Here is a 19,704-nt window from a genome sequence, read left to right on the forward strand (position 1 = left end):
GACGGCCGAGGCCAAGGATTAAATCACCAGCCATCTGATAAGTGAACGACTGCTCTGCCACTGCCAGAGTTACAGTTGTTTTGACTGCTGTAAGTTAAAATACTATATTTTTAACTTCATACTGACATGAAAATACAAATATAAGCAATTATTAGAATATCCTTAATGATCAGATGTAATATGACCCAAATGCCTGAAGAAATTAAATGCTAGAATGACATTTTCAGGGAATGTTTTAATTTGCAGATTTAATACAAAAGAAAGTGATGAAAACATTACACTACATTACATAAGTTATTCAGAGGTGTTCCTGCGCATGCAAGCATTGGGATCTCATGTTCCAGCGACAAGTCTACGACCACGTTTTTCTTTAAGCAGGTAAAAGTCCTGGTATGTACAGACAACTGGAGAACAAAAATGTAACCTTAGACTTCTGGAGATACATCTTCAGTCTCACCTGAGATCACTCCAGATTTTTTATACAGCTTGGTGCAGAAACAAAAACTCCTGTCTTCGCTCTGCCTCCCACTGAAATACTCCATCAGTCTGGGGAAAGAGAGCATACTTTTCAAAGCCACATTTACACAAATCCAGCATGGACGGTATTGGCCAACAGCTTAATATAGCAAAAGCCTCTGTAGTATACAGTATATCACTCTTAAAGGTTCTGCTTATGCTCCACCTCAGTACATACTGAAAATGTCACTGTCTTATAGCCATGCAGGTATGACCAGACCTGACAAAAATGCAATGATGATAATCATGTATTAAAGAGTCTGGTGACATAATGGGTTGCTGACTTCACAGTTCATTGCACAGTACGAACTTTGTTACTAAAAATAACTACTGACCTTCTTTTCATGGACTGTAATCTATTAAAAGGGTTTGGATGTGTTGAGATGGCACATTCTTTTCATGGTTTATCCAGCACATCTTAAAACCTTCACGTAAAACAAACAATCTGCACTCTGGAGTCATTGAAATAAATATTTTGTCAGGAGAAATACAGGATGTTTCACTGAAATTAATCACGTCTAAAACAAAACTATCTGCATGTGATTTAATAAATTCTGTGTTGACACCAATTATCTACCTTATTGACTTTGTAAAATACAATATGGAGAAAGTTTTGTGCCGTGTTTGCAGAAGCTTTTCTCATTGAAATCAAGCTCCATTTTGTAAAAGAGACTGGAGTAATAGATACAGAGAGAAGACCTAATAAAACAGTCAATAGAAGGCAAGTTCAGTATTTACTCATGGAGCATGAAGAGTCAGTTCTGGGATCTGGGCTGATGAACAGTACTTTTTAATTTGAGAAGAGACGTGATGTACTAAAGCAGTCTTTGTTGGCAACTTTTAGAAACAAAAATGAGGCAGTTTTTGACACCGTAAGCAATAAGCTATTACACTGAAGGCTGCAAGTCAAGAGGGTTGAATATGGGGACCTTTGCTTAGATACATCTGCAGGTAATGGAGTTACTCAATAACATATCAACTGTATTGATGAGAGAAGCACTAACAAACAGACTTCTCTCTGAAAAACAGTACTGTGTTTCTAACAATAACAGACTTGTGTATATATATTTAAATTGTTATTTTTTATGCTCTTATTTTAGTAGATGTGTCATATTTTAGTAGATGTGTCATGCACCAATTTCACCAGAAAAAATTCCTCGTATGTGTAAAAGCATTCTTGGCAATAAAGCTTTTTCTGATTTCTGATTTCTGATTTCTGAAACACCAGTATGGTTCTCTGATAATGAACTCCTTCTACATTTCGGAGTTTTTGGGCAGCCTCTCATGTCGTGGTCTTGATGTACTTCAAAACACAGAAAAATAACATGATGTACTAAAAATCCCAACAAGGGAGCTGATAATGAAACGGTCTGATGGATGAAAAACTATGTGTGCAAATTAGAGGGAAGCTTACCAAGTCAGCGGTACCGGTCTCGGTAATCTCTGTGCCTTTCCCGTTCCCGCGAGTGTTCCTTGTCCCTCTCCCCACTCCAGGAGCGTTCCCTGCGTCTTCGAGATGCACCTTCCCAACCAGAAGAATCTTCTCTGTCTCGTTCTCGATCCCGCTCTCGCTCTCTGTCACGACCCCCTGTCCCGGTCTCTTTCTTTCTCTTTTTTTCTCTTTCGTCCCCAGAACGACTGCTGCTCCTGCTGAGAAATGTGCGCACTTATGATACTGACTGATTAGAAAAGACATCTTCGGCTTCAGTTTCTGCACAGACAGCAAGGCCCTGTTTACACCTGGTATTCACATTCATCTTGGGTGATCTGATCACAAGCAGTCACTCAAGATGCACGTGGACACACATAGTAATGCCGGGTGTGAACTGATGTATTTCGAGTTGTCCACTTGTGATTGGACCACCTAAAATGCATGTTGACGCCAGGTATAAACAGGACCCAAGATGCACTGCATCTTGGAGTCTTGGCGCACAGTTACACAGACCTGTAGCCGTAGTTGCCCTGGATAGAGACGAGACAGTCTTTGAGTGAGGTGACCAGGGCTTGGCAGCGTTCATCTCCGTACACTCTGGACTGCTTAATGATGGCAATGGCAGTTAATAGAGTCTCCATGGCCACCCGCAAGTCTCCTGCAGTAGCGGTTGAAGAAATTAGATATTAGAGACAGTTGCTTTTAAATAGTTAAGCAGCTCTTTGGGCTAATGTTAATAAAAAGACTTTAAAAAGTGATGACATTTATCCCTGCATGCAGTAATCGGAAATCAATGTAACTGGTTGGTTGTAATAATCCAGCACAAACCTGTCAGCCAATGACAATTTATTTCACCCTGATTAGATTATACTACACGTTTAAAGTTACACTAACGTATGTTAAGTTACATGCAGTTATAACAAAAGCATTTCATTTACATCGGGCACATTCTGTTAAAACAAAATATTGTTGCTTGCTATTAGTTTTGTTCAATCACTCTGCTCAAACAAACACATCCAGCTGTGAAGAAAATGAGAGTCTGGTATAAAAGTCAAAAACATTTCAAATGTCTATATTCCCTGCAACACAAGAAAAAACCGACCAGGCTTCAATCGTTTCCGCATTTTGTTGTTGTCTCAAGGATTTAGAAAGGGACACGTCTGTCTAAATAAGGTCCAAGGAACCATCTGTAGACCAAATGTCTCGTTTCCACTGCACGCTGCAGCTCAGCTCGACTCGACTTGCTCAGAACTGCTTTTTTTTGGTTTTCCACTGGCAAAAGCTGTGCATCGTACCTGGTACTGTTTTCTGTATCACCTCAGTCGAGGTTGCAAAACGAGAAGCTGAGCAGTCGTCTCATCATCTGAGCTCTGATATAGGACTTTCCAAAAAGGGGTACCACTTACTTACTTTCAATACCACTGTAAGAGGGGTGACAAACAGCTTTTTGCTGTGATTTCTTTCTATATATCCCTCAGTCTTAGGTAGGAGCCAGTCCTTTCTCCACATGGCTTATTAAGTTCTGTGTTCCTTCTTCCACTTCACAGAATCTGATCAGCTGTACTTACCAGCTGTTGCTCCAGACACAGCCTTGGTGATGGCGCTGCTGGCAACAGCTCTATTTCTGTTCATCAGTTCCTCAAAGTCTCCATCTGTACTTTGACAAGTGTGCCTGAAAAATACACACATTATTGTCACACTGATTATTTAACCAGCACAAGTTATTGCTAAACATAACTGATACCACAAACCTCTTTTGTTCATAATTGTAATGACAAAGTGTTATCCTTAATATGTCCTATGTGCTCTATTATCGGTGTATGTTCTAGTCTTTTGTATCCTGGTCTTTTGCTGCTTTAAAGGTCCACTTTCACAATTTCACTGTGAAAAAACACATTTCTGTTGATGGCTTGCACTAGCTATGAATGTAAAACAGTGTATGTTCTTACTTTTGTTGGCTGAATGCTTTGCTGCTGTGCCCGTCTTGCGCTGAGGTGAAGACTGCTGGATTGATATGCAGACTGGAAGATGGTTGACTAGGAGCATGGAATGGAAGAGGAGGGAACAAAGGGGGTGGCAGGGGTTGAGGGATGTTTGGAGGCATATGTGGGAAGGGAAGAGGTGCCTGACCTAGGAAAGGGCTGGGTAATGAGGGAAATCTGTTTATACAGGGGTTAGATGGGAAAAGTGGAGGTATTGGTGGAGGGCTGGGCTCCTGTGATAATAATGAGGGAATCTTCTCTGAAGAATCTGAATCCTTAGGATCTTTGGAATTCATGCGCATGGGTATACCTACAGAGAACACACTGTTTTTCAGCCACACTCATATTTTGCAATTAATATAAAATAATAATTAAGATTGCGCTGCTCTTACGTTTATTTGCTGTGTCCTCAAACATGGCGAGGTTCTGGCGAGTGGCAAAGCGACAGTCTATCCTTTCCCCATTGACTTGACATTTGGGTATTTTTTCCAACAATGTTTTTAATGACTGTTCTGAGGATACCACCACTTCTGCATAGCTGTATTACAGAGGAGAAAAACAATACACGCATGGCTTCCAGCAAGAACTCATCCAAGACGTCCAAATCTATCAGAAATTAAAACAAAGGCCTCTAAGACGTCTTTATATTTTAGAAACACCAGATCTGCAACCACTTACCCTCTTGACTGGCCATTAACTCTGTTCTCAGCAAATTTGATGTCTGTGATGTCCTTCACACCCAGTGTTTGAGCCATGTACATGAGGTCCTTATCAGATGTCCACTGGAGAAAAAGCAGGTTTAGGACGAAGGGATGAGAAAATGACAGGAAGGCAGACAGTTAGTCGTGATATGGATAAACAAGAAGAACAGACATTGAGCTGATTGACAGAAACGTATGAGATTGTTGTTGTAGGATATGGTTCAGAACCTTGACTATCATTAAAAGCATTAGGTTCGTCTCAATTTCACTTTGGGCCAAGTGTAAGTTTGTGACCTGGCATCTGAAATGGGTTGTGTTAACAGAGACTCAGCTGAGGAAATGCTCAACATGTAACCACATTTATTGAGGTATCTGGTTTATGGTGCTCTTTTAAAGGCCACCTGAAGCATATTCTGTTGCATCAGCACAACGCAAGGTATAACAATCCACTGGAGATCTGACACCAATATACAGTGTATTAAATTTAGGAGAAGTATATCATTTTGAGCCAGTTTGGGCTCAAATGTTGTTAAAAAAAAAAAGGCAGCATCTAACAACTGAGTCCTTTGGAGGCAGAAACAGTTACCGTTTTTTTGGACAGTGTACCTGGATAAGAGAGATGTGTTTGGCACACTAGACATTCTGCTGACGAGCATTTTTTAATGATAGGCAGGAAATCTTAAATTCACAATTGAGGAGATGCCACACCAGTTCGCAGATGTAGCTATCGACTAGCCACTTCTTCAAAAAGGCGCCCTCTGATGCTACATCTCATTCCAGCCAATATACCAATCCAACACATCCTCTTCACACACTATTCTCCTGTTCAGTGGAAGTGAACTGTAAAACTCATAAACTCATTATTTACTTTTGACTGCCTTTTTGTCAAAAGACTGGCAGAAATATGTTGACATCTGCAGTAAAACTATAAATATATACACATCTTTTTTCTCTTTCTTTTTCATGTAAACTGTGTTTTTCCTGCCCATGTGGACACAACAGAAATGGGACTGGACGATACAGTACAAAAATGTCATCAATATTAACACAGACAGGATGCTACTCACCCAGGGGAAATTTCCAACATATAAAGACAGTTTCCTCTGTGAGTTTCCTCCTTTTTGATTTTTCGCCCTTGTTGATTTAGACTTCTCTTTAGCCGCTGTCTCCTTAGGAGGCGCCACATTTGTCGTACCCTTCTTGTCCTGATCGACTGAGCCGGTCAGAACAGCATCATAAAGCTCATTTGCTTCAGCAATTCTTTCCAAATCCTGTGTGGGATAGAAAAAAAAAGTCAACTTGTATGCTGTCATCATGTGCTTCTCAATGTGCAGAGCATCAGTGAACAAAGCCAGGAGACATACATATCTAGCACCTGCAGCTGCAGCAGGGGGAAATATTTAATGGAAATGTCCAATACTACAGGGGTTTTCTTGTGAAATAAGGTAAATACCTTGATACAGATATCCTACTTCATTCATTGCGTTTTCTGCTCTGGGGGATACCTGATGTGGCCAGAAAAAATCAGAACTACAAAACTGGATGGAGGCACTTCCAGTGGATGTAACTGAAATGATTTAACGGCTGAAACAAGTTTATACACTGGAACACATGACAACAACAACAACAACAACTTCAGTGATGCCTGAGGCTTTGGGTGTCTGAGGGAGAAAACTGTTCACTGTTTTACTTTGATGGAAAGAAAAGATGTAAAACTCTGAGCATCTGTGACAACATCTACACCGGTTTGCTGCTCCATCTGATGCACTTGCTGCGATCAAAGCTATTTACGTAAACGTAGGACTCACCTCGTCGTTTTGATCCAGATCACTGTAAACATCTATGAGATCCGTCTTGGAGGTACTCGATCCTGCAGCAGCCATTCTGCAGGCCGAAGATGATTCAGTTGATGGGGCTAGTTTTGCTTGTTTTCAGTGCAGTACGGACACGCTGTAGATTATCAGTGCATAGCGACAGTGGGTGCTCTGCCCATATTCAAGAATGTTTGTTATCGTTATACCTCGGTCCTAACGGTATCTAACGTTAGCCAACGTTCCACTCAAGACCGCAAAAACAGATTTCGTGGCTAAGTTAGTTAAAACTGTGATGAAAACCCGAGAACACGACAAGCGGAGACAAGAAAGGATGTTTTAATGAACACGATGGAAACACATGCAGTCTTTCATTAGATGAGTGCACAACGGGCTCGCTCTTTGATGTGCTAAAGCTAATATAGCTCATCTCTCAGTAAATGACAGTTAAGTGCGTCAGGGACATTTTACCGTTGAACAACAACAAACAACACTTAGTTCCTAAGCTCAAGACTTTTCAAATTATAACGTGGGGTAAATGCATTTAGCTGATTATATAAAATCACTGAAAATACGCCAATACAGTAATAAGCAATTACTAGACCACGCTGACGCCGATTATGTTCTCCTTTAACTAACATTGCCGTTTCCTTACAGGTATGGCGTCACGTGGGCTGTGTCCGGTCCCTCCTCGTTAGTTGTCCGTGTGCTCCTGTTACGTGAAACCTGCTTGTGTAATTTCGCTGTTATGTGTCTGACATTCAGGCATCAGTAACATTTCCACGGCGGAGAAGCAGTTCATCTAGAAGTCTCCCAACGTCCCAAGAAGGAGGGTTAAAATGCTGTCGTCTGTGGCGAAAAGAGTGAGTTATCTCGTAAACGTTTTTTGGTTGAACTTTGAAGCTTCGGCCGTCGGAACGTTTGAGCTCTTCGAGGACTTTCTGAAGATTTAATGCCAATTTAAAGTGTAATGTAGTAACGTGATGGAACAGCTTTGTATTAGTGTTGCAAGTAACCAGAGTGAGTTCATTAAGCATTAAGGTTTTTAGCAGCGTGTCCTGTTGGAGAATTGCAGTACAACCCAGGAGTATACATTGGTACAGCAGCCTGTGATGTTATGTAACTCCCCTCTACGGTGTATTGATAATGGAAACAGCCGTGAGCTGCATTAAAAAAAGGAAGATGTAAATTTGATGCTTACGCATGGTAAGCTTAAGTTTCTTTTGTCAACGTTTCCTCATTTCACTGTGCTTTTGCACAGTCAGCCAATATATTCACGCCAGAAACCGTTTGTAAATGAAGAAAAGCACAGCAAAAAAACACTGCAAAGTAGCAGGGGTCTGATGGCAGAGGGGACTAAAAACGTCTGTATCGCCTTTGAATGAGAGGAAGGCTAAAAACTCTATCAAAATATTTGGATGGATTTCAGTGTAAATAGAAATATAAATAAATACAAAGACAGAAATGAACCTAAATTGCTCTCAGTGTGACTCACATTTTGTGTTCTCAGATAGTATGAAGACCATCATGTCACAGTAAATATTAAAGTAAAGAAAAATAATTATTAAAGACAATCAGACAATAAAACACAGTCCTTAAAACCCTTAACTAATGTTGATTAATGATGTAATGTTGGAGACTTAAAAGTGTTAACATAAAACGCCGTTCAGACGTGCACCTCATCACGTAAAAGTGAAGATCTCATGTCTGAATAAGCATCGATGCTTTTAGGTAAAGGTCTGATAATCTTACACCAAATAAAAGCAGGGTTTTAAAATGCAACTGAGACAAACAGATGTAGAGACGACGAAGGAGGACCATGTCAACTCCACATCAGCGCTGCATGTTTCAGCAGGTTTTGAACAGACTGCACAGTAAACAGTTTGACTCGTCACCTGTATTGGTTGATTCTGTACTTGTGTTTGCTCAAACATGTTTGTTGCCTGTCAGCTGGTGACAGGAGTGTGCCAGGCGGCGTGGAGACCAGCCGCCACAGGACTGGTATCATCTCGTGGTTACCGTGGAGACGCGCCAGATGACACCAGGGGTGACCTGATTGAGATCCCTTTGCCCCCTTGGGAGGAGAAACCCAACGAGCCCATTGAGATCAAGAAGCGCCGCCTGCTGTATGAGAGTCGCAAGAGGGGCATGCTGGAGAACTGCATTTTGCTCAGGTTGTTAAACTGAACTGTTTTTCTCTCATCTGTCTGTCATCCGCCGTGTTGGTGTTTTTTCTTTTACCTCACTCACACACTAAACAGCAGTGGTTCAGCACAGGCAACAATAAGCAAATTGAGAATCAGACCCAGTAATCTTGAGGCATGAATGGTAAAATGTGCTTGTATCAGGTAGGAAGTAGAAATGGTTCCACAACTGCAGAGATTAGGATTATTAGAGGTCAGTGTGAAAAGTATTTTAGAGTATGGAGTTAGTGGGAAGGGCAGGAGACGGCTGTTTACTTTTTTGGAAATGCAGAATAATGGGATATTGACGACTGCTAAAACCACAGGGAGGCAGTAATGTGACATGAAGGAACCCAGAGAAGAAGTGAGCGGCGTGCAGTCCATTCACCAGCCACTCAGATAATTACCAGTAACTATGAATGTCTGAGAGAAGAATCAGACTCAAATGAATTCTCCGCTTCTCTTTCAGCCTTTTTGCAAAGCGATACCTGAACACAATGAGTGAGAACCAGCTGCAGCAGTACGACAGGCTGATTAATGAACCAAGCAATGACTGGGACATCTACTACTGGGCAACAGGTGAGGGAATAGTTCTTTCTTTGCTCTGATGTGAATTTTTTTTCTATACACTCTCATGCAGTAAAGTAGACATCATGCATCGAAGCAAATCCTAAGTTAATGAGCTGGCCAGCAGTGAAGAGACATGTCAGACACTGAAGAGACTACTTGAGGTTCTCACAGCAAAATGTTTGAATATTTAATGACACAGACACATTTCAGCTTTGCAATATTCATGTTTCTACAAATTGCAAATAAGCATTTGCTTTGATTTGCTGTTTTGTGTTAACAGCAACAAATAAATCAGACTTTTGACTTTTAGATTTAGTCTGTAACACAGCAAAATGTGGAAAACTCGAGTGGGTGTGTTAATTATAAAAGACCTTTTTTTTCCCTTCCTTTATTTCAACTGGAAGTCATTCACAGCTGCTGATGCTGAAATAATGAAATTCCAGCTCTGCTTACAAATGAACTTCCCTTCTGTTGCTGTTTTGTTTTTTTAACCGCTCCTTCTGGCTTGAACTTCACCCTGGGAGCTCGTACACTGCCCCAGTACGACTTAACATTGTATTCTTCTGATTTCCTTTTAATTCAATTCAATTATGTGTCTGTTTTGTTGTGCACAACAGCTGAGAAACAGAATCAGTGTGAGAACAGCATCAACACATCCAACTGGCAGCAACACTGAGGAAAAAGCTGCTGCAGGCAGACTGACTTCACTGAAACAAATAATTACTGTGATATTACTAAGTTATTCATGGAGATGGTTTCCATTTTGAAGTTGATAAACAAAGACTTTCCAAGGTCACACACATAATCTCTCACTTAGCAGCCTTTAATGAGTCCTACACTGTTAGAGGTGTTTTGTCCTTGAAGACAAGGACAGTTGCCTTTTCCCCATTTCTGCAGAATGGAACAAACGCAAACACTGATGTGCATTTTCGTCAGGAGCAGAACATCATGTTGGGTCAGTCTACGTCAGCTTTTCAGTTTCATGTTTTCCGCTTGTCCGAAAATAGACCAAGGTGATGTCAGAAGGGCTCCCCTCTGTGTGCTTAATGCTCTTCAGCCATCTGTCTCATCATTAATCCTCTCAAATAAAATAAAGAATCCGAAATCTCGCTTTGCTTTCCCCTCCCAATTTTAAGATTTTAAAGAGCATAAGTTGGAATCTGAGAAGAATTAAGTGTGTTTTCTTTTCGCTTACAGAAGCTCAGCCCACCCCTGACGTGTACCAAGGGGAGGTCATGGATATGCTGAAGGAGTTCACAAAGAATCGAAACCATGAACAGAGGTTAGATGCACCCAACTTGGAGTACCTGGACAAGGAAAGTCAATGAGGTCTGGGGCCCTTGAGACCCTCTCAGAGACTCATTTTAGGTGGGGCACTGGGTGGAATATCAGTGTCATAACCCACCAGAAGAAGTTAGCTGTGTTTTGCCAGTCAAACACAGCAGAGTGTACAAAATAATGTGCAGTTCAAAACATTTGGAACACTTTACTCTCTAGTGCTACGCACGAGTCCGTGAAATATTCTCACCATGAAAGCCTCGCTGCGCTATTTCCTCCAGTCAGTCATTGTAGGGTAAAGAAGAGTCGTGGATGCTGAGGGAAATTAGGAAGGTGTTCTCAATGTTTTACTTGATTATATTGTAAATTTGTGGATCAAGACTGTAAATTGAAAGTACTCAATGTGTGCATACTGAACAAGCCAACAAGGTGATGATCTGTTTCTGTACAGTTAAACACAAACAAACTCATTCACTCTGTGCACTTTGAAGTGGAGCGTCATCATTTGGTTCTGTTCAGTCATTTCACTGTGCCTATTGCAGACATTATGGCTTACTTAATAAATGTTGATGCTTTTCTGTTCTTTGCCGCTTAAGTCAATTCTTTCATTACAGTTTTCATTTGCCAAAAGGTTCAATCACACACTGGAGGTGGCCGTGATTGATACTGTTTGAGATGATGAGATTGACTTGTCTGCAGTATGAGCTTATGGACACCAGGTGGAAGCAAGTCATCTTATTTTTAGCGGCTGTCAAACTGAAGCACCTGCTGATATTGGCGTCTCTGTGGCAAATGGGTCACCTGTCAACCACATATATCTCATATACCTTATTTTTCATGAAGGATAGGTTGTGAAAATATCAGTCCATGGCTGCTGTATTTCCTGACAATCTTTATGAGTTAAAGATGATGAGAACTGGGCCGCAAGCTGCTTGAAAAATACAAAAAAGTCTCCTTACCCTCACTGCATTACTGCATTTAGGCATGAAAGGGATCTCAGACACAGAATAGACAGTGTGTTTTTTTACACGACTTTAATGAGAGAAAGCATCAGTAAATGTTCTGTCAAGCCTAGTTTCCAATTAAACCACATGTATTTTTGCTGAAAGCCATGCAAATAAGGTCATAATTCTCTCCTCCACCACTGGATTAGTGTGCATTGACTATGGGCAAAATATCTTGCCTGGCTGTGTGTCATGTCGGTTCAGTGGAACCTTGTACTGAGAGCAGGAGGGAAATGCCCTCTGGCCAGGAGATGTGCACAGAATCTCAAAACAGATGACGGGCCTGCTTGTGTACGCCCATAGAATCGTAATGTACACATGATCCACTGTCTAGGCGTTACGCAAACCAGACAACCTCACAGGTAGGGCTGTGTGTGGTGTGTATTTTCGTTTTCTTTCTTTCTCACCAAAGAATAAATAAAAAGTAATTGTGACACGTAAGAATCCCAGCCTTCAATTCTTCTGTCCTCAGCTTGTCCTAAAATAGACCGAGGTGATGTCAGAAGGGTTCCCCTCTGTGTGTGTGTTCTTTGCTCTTCTGCCATCTGTCTCACCATATATCTTCATCAGTGGTGGAAAGTAACTAAATACATTTACTTTAGTACTATTTAAGTACAGTTTTGAGATGCTTGTACTTTATTTGCATTTTCTGCAACTTTCTACATCCAGTCCGCTGCATTTCAGAAGGTGACATTGTCTTTTTTTTTACTTTGACAGATATAGTTACTAATTGCTAGTAAAATTGTACATTAAAGAATAAATGATATGCTTATAAAGCACAATGTAATGTTCAAAATTAAACTGGTGGTTCTCAAAGAGGTCAAATGATCAAAGAGCAAAGATTAGGGAGAAGTCCAAAACATGAATCCAAACAGGGAGCAGAACATTGTTTTTGTTCTTCTCTCGTGTCCCGTGAATCATCTCAGGACCTCTCAGATTTATCTTGTGACCCAACGGAGGTACCTGACCCCTTGAACCACTGGATTAAAAAACCTTTATATAATGTGGTTAAAACTAGATGCATCTCAAGCTGCTACAACAGTAAAATGCTGTTTACACATTGATGCAGCCATTTCAACAATCTGAAAACAATGCACTATAATATATAGTAATACATATCCCTCACAGGAGCCATTTTTCTTGCTAAACAAGATAATTTAAGTATGTTTTGCTGCTAATACTTCTGCATTTTTATTTTTATTTAAGCAGGGTCATTTTAATTATTGTCTTGGGACATTTTCGAGCAAATTAACGATTTAAACTCTTCCGTCACTTTTCACTTTAATGCATGAAACAAAGCAGGACTTTCAGAAGCTTTAATCAATCATCACCTAGCTGCGCCTGTGTAAACGCCCTGCACTGCACACTACAATTTATCTGACAGTCGTTGAATGTGAGCCTTCCTCGCTGTCACAATTCCATGCCTCGAAGGGAAAAAAAGACACCACCTGTGGATCCCACGTGCAGGGGGAGCAAAATTCACATCTTCATTGCTCTGAGGCTTGTTTAGAGTGTGTATTCATCAGTTGCCCACGCACACCCACTGCGCCTATCTGTAGCCCAGCACTCCTGTCATCCTCCGCTGCTGCTTCCTGTGTCGTGACAGCTCTCTGTTTTATCCTCAGCCTTGCCGTCACCCTCTGCTCCCCTGGAATTTCAATCTCATGTTCTCTTGTTTCCTCTTTCCACCACCACCACCAGCATCCCCCAGCCTTCATCATGTCTTCCCATGTCTGCTGGAGAGTCGTGAGCAGGGGAGCGCAAAGGGAAACTGCTCTCATTGGTAACAGATACACTTCTGTCAGGTTTAACTTTGAGGAAGTTAGATAAGTTGGTAAATGAAACACACTTTCTCAGCATTACATAACACGCACAGTTTTTCTCAGAGATGTTATCTTGTGTTGAAGATGCAGTGAAACGTTGCGTGTAGGAGGCAGAGCAGGCAATTTCCTTAATTCTAGAGATCAGCACCGACTCTAAAGATCCATGTTAATTGCCCTTAAAATCTCGGCCCTATTGCTGCATGAGTTGGAATTGAGGGGGAAATAGAGAGCAAAAGTATTTCCAGCAGTTTCTGTAATAATTGTGGCTTTATCAGCCGGTCCATGTATTTGCAATTAAACTTCTACAAAAGAAGTTGATGGTATCAACACCCCACATCAGACAGAACTGAGTTAGCAGCAAGCCTCTGTGAAATTTGTTTCTTAGATAAAAACTGCACTTAAAGTCTCCAAGTTTACACTCAGATTCTCGTGGTTTTGGGGTGTAAGTTGGGCCACGTCAATCCTTCCTGCAGTGGTGCAAAGTAACACCCTTCAACAAAGTAAGTACACCTATTTAATTATAGTTTTACTTTACACAAGTATTTCCATTATATGCCTCCTCTACATTTCAGAGGGAAATATTGTACTTTTTACTTCACTAGATATATTTGACTGCTGTAGTTACTTGTTATCTTTCAGGTTAGGATTTTACCCTTAAAAAAAGCTGCATCTCTTTGAGAGCCCTTGGTTACAGTTGTTAGCAGACTGACTGAAAAACCTGACAATTTAAAGTAGTTGCTTTTTAATCTTTAAAATTGGCAGATTTTTAATTTAAATAACCGTTGGAGGTAAAAGATTAGAGAAAAGTAAAAAAAAACAAACACTAATTTGTGCGGCAGAAATTTGATTCGTCTTCTTTCCAACCTGATTAATCATTTCAAAACTCCTCAGGTGTGTTTTGTGCCCTTTAGGAGGGGCTGACCCCCTGGGAACCACGGGACCAAACTATATAACAGTATATAAAGTAGTTGCAGTCAAGCTACAACAATAATAAATGAATGCTTCTTACACAATGAGGCATCAGTATTAATGGTCTGTGAAAATGTAAAAATATACTCAGGGCCAGTGTTTTGCAAAAGGACTACCTTCTTCTTTTGATAATTTCCACATATTTTGCAGATAATATAGGACTGTTATTAGAGAATTTTTCTATTAATGTATGGTACTTTTGGAAAATGGAGTACTTTGTTCGTTTTTGTTGTAGTACAATTATTACCATAGAAGAAACAATAAAAAGAAGCTTGTGAAAAATTCAGAACAATACCAGAAGTATCTTTGTTTTATATACACATTTATATTTTTATATACACTGTACAGGTTTCAAAAAAATAAATGGTTGATATTTAACATTGTGCACCCCACGGATGTGTAACTACAAAGAGAATAGGGAGTGAAAGAGGGGGCTGAGTGATACCAAGGACAGACAGATATCAACAACCCCAGCAAATACTGATGATTTTTTTTCTTTTTTTCATACAGGACACATCACAATCATTTGTACAGTATATAAATTAAAATGTTGCTGGTTAACCTCTCTTTGCCTCAAGCAGTCCCTCGAGAGAATGCCCTAAATCAGAAATGCGAGCTTGTCCAGTAAAATCTACCAGTTTATGGTATTTGGCCGGTGAAGCGTGCAGACACACAAATCCAGCTCGATTTCTTGAAAGTAAAATATACCAAACCCTGACTGTTGTTTAACCCATAGTTGACTTGCATTGATTTAAGTGACTTTCACTAAGCCTTTGGAATGTAATGCTTTGTCAGCAGCACACAAAATAATGCCTTATTTGAACACACCGGGCCATCAGGACAGACAGATGACTGTGTCCCTGGTTATTTTGGGATGCTCCGATGCTCTGCTCTGACCTGAGACTTAGCTAACAGTGATGCAAAGAGGTGATGATTATCTCCCATCTCACCTTTTTTTTCCTCCCTCCCCCCCCCTCACTCAGAGTGGGAGCGCATATGGTGAAGAGCAAGGCGTGGCAGGGTTTATAAGGCACACAAAGAACACTTTGTGCCAGAAAGCATGTGTGCACGACGGGGGTGTTTTGAGGGAACGTCAGCTGTGATGTTATGGTGCCACCCTTCATTTTTTTTTTTGGTCTTGCTGAATCAGATCGGACCAGATAAGAAGGACAGATAGGACAAAATGTTGGTAGCTGCTTCTGTCTGAACTAAAAATCTGCTGTGTGATGGTCTAAGAAAACGGGTTTTATCTGGGGTTGTTGTAAAGCTTGTTGTGACATTTTCCCTTTGACCTTCACTCTCAGCTCATGTATAACAGAGTTGCCTCCTCCCAGTCCAAGCATCCTTTAGAACCACACGAGGAAAATAACCCTGCTATGAAGAGAGGTTTGTTCCAGCATTGTCGTCAACAAGTGCAGTGATTGTTCCAGAAGTGACAACTTTTAAAAAAACAGAGTTCCTTTGTACATCTGGATCATACTGAATAAAAACGGTAAACAATGTTGTTCTGTATTAAACTGGCAAAATAGAACTCAGTGCAGATATATATACACACACAGAGGGACTCACAGCAAATACAATCACACAACCTAAAGTTCCCCACAGTGCAAACACACACATACACACATCCAGTAGACAAAAACAAACAGTGGAATGTAGAAAGACTTTTTTTTGTCCCCCCAGATATTATTTCTCTCATTTGTTTCCATTCATCCAATCAGCACATGTCTATCAGGGACTTAGGGGAGGTCATGTTCAGGCAGTGAAGCAAACAAGTGGAAGACTGGCTTATACCTAGTTCAAACCCCCCGAAATAATAGATCAGGCCTAATATCACACTTGGACTCATCGTTCTCTGTAAAAATGGAAAAAGGAACGGTTTGTAATGTTCTCCAATGCCTGCTCCAGGATTAATGCACAGACTAATGCAGGCAATAGACACGTAGTGACGTGGGTGACAGGAACAGTGCATTTTGATGGATTAATTGATTTGTCAACATATTACCATCTGTAACCCTTAGTCATTTACTGCCTGCATTCATAAATTGTCAGTTCACCCGAATCACAAAAATATCGACTGTATTTAGACAGAAAAAGGAAAAACTAAACTCGAGGTCCTCTCTCCTTTTGACTGTATCTCATGAGTTTTCTCAGTTGAATCAAACATCCCATGGTGGAAAAACTGCACACTGTTCAATAGTGGGGTGGTGATTTGTGGTCTTTTAATGATTTTCATGTGGTCCTCCTCAGGGTGTGTATTTTGGCTCCATCATTGATGTCTTGGGCTTGATGAGGCAAGCATTCTGGTTTCAGTTTGTAGTCTGTTTGTAGTCTGAGTAGTGGTGACTGTTTCCCTTTTTTGCAGGCTTTGGATGCATGCAGGTAAACAGTCCATGTGGAGAGCAAAAGAGTTGGAACACATTGGCCAAAATGCAGTCTCCCATTGGCTATCATCTGATGACGATTTAGCTTTTTATTGGGTTGTTAATGTCCATTCAAAAGCAAACATCTGTTGATAGAGATCAGCCAAATTTTCATTAGAAAGTGTCTCAATGATTGGCAAGTCTTGGCCTGCATATCTGTCACCTGTTGTCAGGATACCCGCTTGCTACACCAGACACCCTGAAACACTGGCTGTTGCAGGCTACCACCATGTGTTCTTGCATTGAATTGAGCAAACTCCACGTGCTGAGGAAAACTGAGACGTGGTTGAAAAGGCAACAGCAGGAAAAAGCTAGTAAGGGGACCTTGAGTTATGATTTTTCTTGTCAAGAAAACATAAACAATGTTTTACCCGCATACCTCTAATGGTATCAAGCCTGCTGAAAGTTTCAGTTTTAGTGTCTGTGGCACCACTGAGGCCTCTCCATCACTGAAATGTAGTAAAAAACAAATGGAGTTTTGTTTGTATCGCTCAAGTAATTGATGTTGTTTACGACAGATGTTCTCTTCAGCTGTTTTCACCGATTTCTTCTGTTCCCATTGAAAACCATTCACTGGGTGCATTGTCTGATTAACTGGAGCATTGTTTCTGGAAAGACAAGTAGCTGTTTTTCTCACAAGTCATTTCAAATGCAACGAGCAGCACAATAAAATCCCATTTATCTCCTTTGCATTTGAAGTGGCAGCAGTGATTTCAGGAGATCAAACCGCAACATAAACATCTGAAACTATCTGCTGGCTTGATGGGTGCGAGGGTGTAGAAAATACGATACCATGTGATTCGGGTGGTTTGACCTTTTAGCCTCAGTGACCTCCCCACGTCTTCAGCTAACTTCAACACCAGAACTTCCAGCAATACCTTATTTTCACCATCATTATCAAGGGCAATGCTGTTTCCAACAATATATTTAAATTAGCTGTGCAAGTCCAAAATATACTCCCACATTCCCACACACACACTCACTCACACATGCACACACGCACACACACCCATTAACCCACACTTACGGAAGCTGGCTTTTTGCTTGTTTTCTGTGTCTGGAAGAACAGGTTGATTCTCTAAGTTCTTTTGAAAATCAAAAAATAAAACACAACATTAATCACTTTACTCTTTTTTTTTTTGTCCATAAGGATTTCTTTGCCAAGAAAATAAGAACTTTTTTTTATTTTTTTGAGACTTGCCCTATTGGACCAGCGTTAAATGTTCTTGTTCATATCCTTTTTTTTAAATTTTCTTTTTTTTTTTTTTTTTTTGGTAGAGAACTTCATTTAGGGTTACAGCACATCACCCACAGCACGCACAGACGACGAAGGGTTCCAGCCAAGGGAGAATTATTACAGTGGTGCCAGAGAAAGAGTGAAAAGTGAAAAAAGATCAAACATGAGTTGAGAGTCCAATTCCAGTCTAACTCCATCTTAAATGCAGCCCGTCACTCTTCCATTGCCTGTGTCGGTTTTCCTGATTTTTCAGGCATTTTAAGGGTATGGAGGAATGGTGACAGTAACGGAGGAGGACTTGAACAAAGAGGTGAGGCGCTGGGTGATTCCTCACTGCAACACCAGGTGGAGGGTGCTAAACGGTTTGCACAGGTCATCGCCATTCACACTCAGATTGAACGCAGCCCATCTTGCCACCGCAGAGGATGGTTGGAATATCAGTTTGACCCATTTTTGGTTGGTAGTTTGTATTCATGGGTGGCAAGAGGTACCGCTCTGATGTTAAACACTGGGAATGTTTGACTTGGGGGAGGAAAGACTAAGGAAAAAAAAAAACAAATAATCTTATAGAAAGAGGGCAGAAAGAGGAATCGAGTGAAGACATCAAAGACATTTTTAAGTTCAGACAAAGGGATGAGAAGGGGTCTGGTGGGAATCCAGACTTGACAAGGGTGAAATTTAAGGATCCTGTCACGAGGACTGAGGGCAGAGGATATCAAAGAGGCCTGAGAACAAAGAGATGACACACATTATCTGTAGCCCAGACAAGGCTGCAGTTAGGGGGTAGGGGATGTGTGCTGAGGGCAGGGGCTGAGCGGCTGATGCTGAATTCTGAGGGGAAAAACACTGTAGGCAGGTTGGTCGCTGGGTTCCTCAGGCCTTGAGAGCATGCCACTGGGACACGGCAGTGCGAGGACGACCCATCATGTCTTTCCAGTGTTTTACCTCTGCGGGGCCACTCTTCCATGAAAGATAAATCTGTGAGAAAGACAGAATCAGTGTAACACATGTAATGTCACATAGAGACTGATGGCATTTGTAAAGATCCCCCCAAAAAAGAGTAGTGGGGTGTTGAGTAAAAAATGAAAAAACCTTACTGTAAGTCTAAAGTCTAGCCCTGCTTTCAGCACTAAGCCTGCCATTCTAATCAGAATTTAACTCAAATCCAGGGCAGAAAAAGAGCCGTTAGAGGAAGAGATCTCACCAGCTGAAACACTCTGAGAAAGGGTAATGCTGACGCTAATGAAGATCAAACACTGAGTCTTTAAGTAATTCTCACATAGAAGGAAACTCCTGATCTGTGATATGCTGTACACGTTTTCATTGTCCCAGTTTCAAGTTATTTATGACTGTGGTATACGAGAATCATATTATGCCTGCTGTGTGTAGGCAGATAATGCATATGGTTAGGATGTAGCACCTGCAATTACAGTCGATGTCCATGAATGACAGAGTGCATAATAGCTCATCCATGCAGTGCACAGCGCAAAGATTATGCTTACAGTGTCAGAAGGAACAAGGATTTGATTTGGGCTTTGGAGTCTTTCCAGCAGCATTCCAGCAGAAATGATAAATTTATGAATTGTGTGAGAGCTCTATTCTCGAGCATATATCTGCACAAGGAGTATGCACAAGGAACTGGGGCTGCTGTGGTTAGCGTCGAGTTGAGTACTGATAAATGAATCAGTAATGGGATAAAACTGATGTGGATTAAATAATGGAAGAGCAGAAACTAAGGTAATGCTTTATTTCACGGGTCTGCAAATTCCTAATAA

The 19,704-nt window shown here is 40.9% G+C and overlaps 3 protein-coding genes across 5 annotated transcripts in view; 1 reads left to right on the forward strand and 2 right to left on the reverse strand.

The window, feature by feature from the left end:
- Positions 1–215: 215 nt before the first annotated feature.
- On the reverse strand, positions 216–7,095 carry LOC143319906 (cleavage and polyadenylation specificity factor subunit 7-like). Of its 2 annotated transcripts, none has more exons than XM_076729182.1 (9): positions 6,440–6,900; positions 5,699–5,902; positions 4,609–4,712; positions 4,323–4,468; positions 3,898–4,240; positions 3,517–3,620; positions 2,462–2,606; positions 1,931–2,163; positions 216–546 (listed from the first exon to the last, which is right to left on the reverse strand). In XM_076729182.1, the coding sequence occupies exons 1-8, from the start codon at positions 6,512–6,514 to the stop codon at positions 1,935–1,937; spliced, it is 1,350 nt and encodes a 449-aa protein (XP_076585297.1). In that variant the 5' UTR covers positions 6,515–6,900; the 3' UTR covers positions 216–546; positions 1,931–1,934. The 2 variants fall into 2 exon arrangements, with proteins under 2 accessions (XP_076585297.1, XP_076585289.1); XM_076729174.1 differs by having other exon boundaries at positions 217–546; positions 1,931–2,166; positions 6,440–7,095.
- Positions 7,096–7,138: 43 nt separating this feature from the next.
- Positions 7,139–11,055, forward strand: sdhaf2 (succinate dehydrogenase complex assembly factor 2). Its single transcript, XM_076729194.1, has 4 exons — positions 7,139–7,305; positions 8,393–8,616; positions 9,095–9,204; positions 10,393–11,055. Exons 1-4 carry the CDS (start codon positions 7,282–7,284, stop codon positions 10,521–10,523), a joined length of 489 nt encoding a protein of 162 aa, XP_076585309.1. The 5' UTR covers positions 7,139–7,281; the 3' UTR covers positions 10,524–11,055.
- A 6,886-nt stretch (positions 11,056–17,941) lies between these two features.
- The window catches only part of syt7b (synaptotagmin VIIb), a 91,776-nt gene continuing 90,013 nt past the window's right edge, over positions 17,942–19,704 (reverse strand). For both annotated transcript variants that reach the window (XM_076729217.1, XM_076729207.1), the window contains one exon: positions 17,942–18,907. In XM_076729217.1, the coding sequence (XP_076585332.1) occupies positions 18,803–18,907 (105 nt within the window). In that variant the 3' untranslated portion in view covers positions 17,942–18,802. The remainder of the gene's footprint in view (positions 18,908–19,704) is intronic.

This window comes from Chaetodon auriga, chromosome 1, assembly GCF_051107435.1.
Source record: "Chaetodon auriga isolate fChaAug3 chromosome 1, fChaAug3.hap1, whole genome shotgun sequence".
In the NCBI taxonomy this organism is placed as follows: domain Eukaryota; kingdom Metazoa; phylum Chordata; class Actinopteri; order Chaetodontiformes; family Chaetodontidae; genus Chaetodon; species Chaetodon auriga.

Bases quoted from the DNA above. Each gene is read 5' to 3' on its own strand.
- sdhaf2 (XM_076729194.1), top strand. From the start codon at position 7,282: ATGCTGTCGTCTGTGGCGAAAAGA. The intron at 7,306-8,392 runs GTGAGTTATCTC...GTTGCCTGTCAG, and splicing joins TGTCGTCTGTGGCGAAAAGA to CTGGTGACAGGAGTGTGCCA. The intron at 8,617-9,094 runs GTTGTTAAACTG...CTTCTCTTTCAG, and splicing joins GAGAACTGCATTTTGCTCAG to CCTTTTTGCAAAGCGATACC.
- LOC143319906 (XM_076729174.1), bottom strand. From the start codon at position 6,514: ATGGCTGCTGCAGGATCGAGTACCTCCAAGACGGATCTCATAGATGTT. The intron at 4,241-4,322 runs GTAAGAGCAGCG...TGTTCTCTGTAG, and splicing joins TGAGGACACAGCAAATAAAC to GTATACCCATGCGCATGAAT. The intron at 3,621-3,897 runs GTAAGAACATAC...TGTATTTTTCAG, and splicing joins AAAGCATTCAGCCAACAAAA to GCACACTTGTCAAAGTACAG.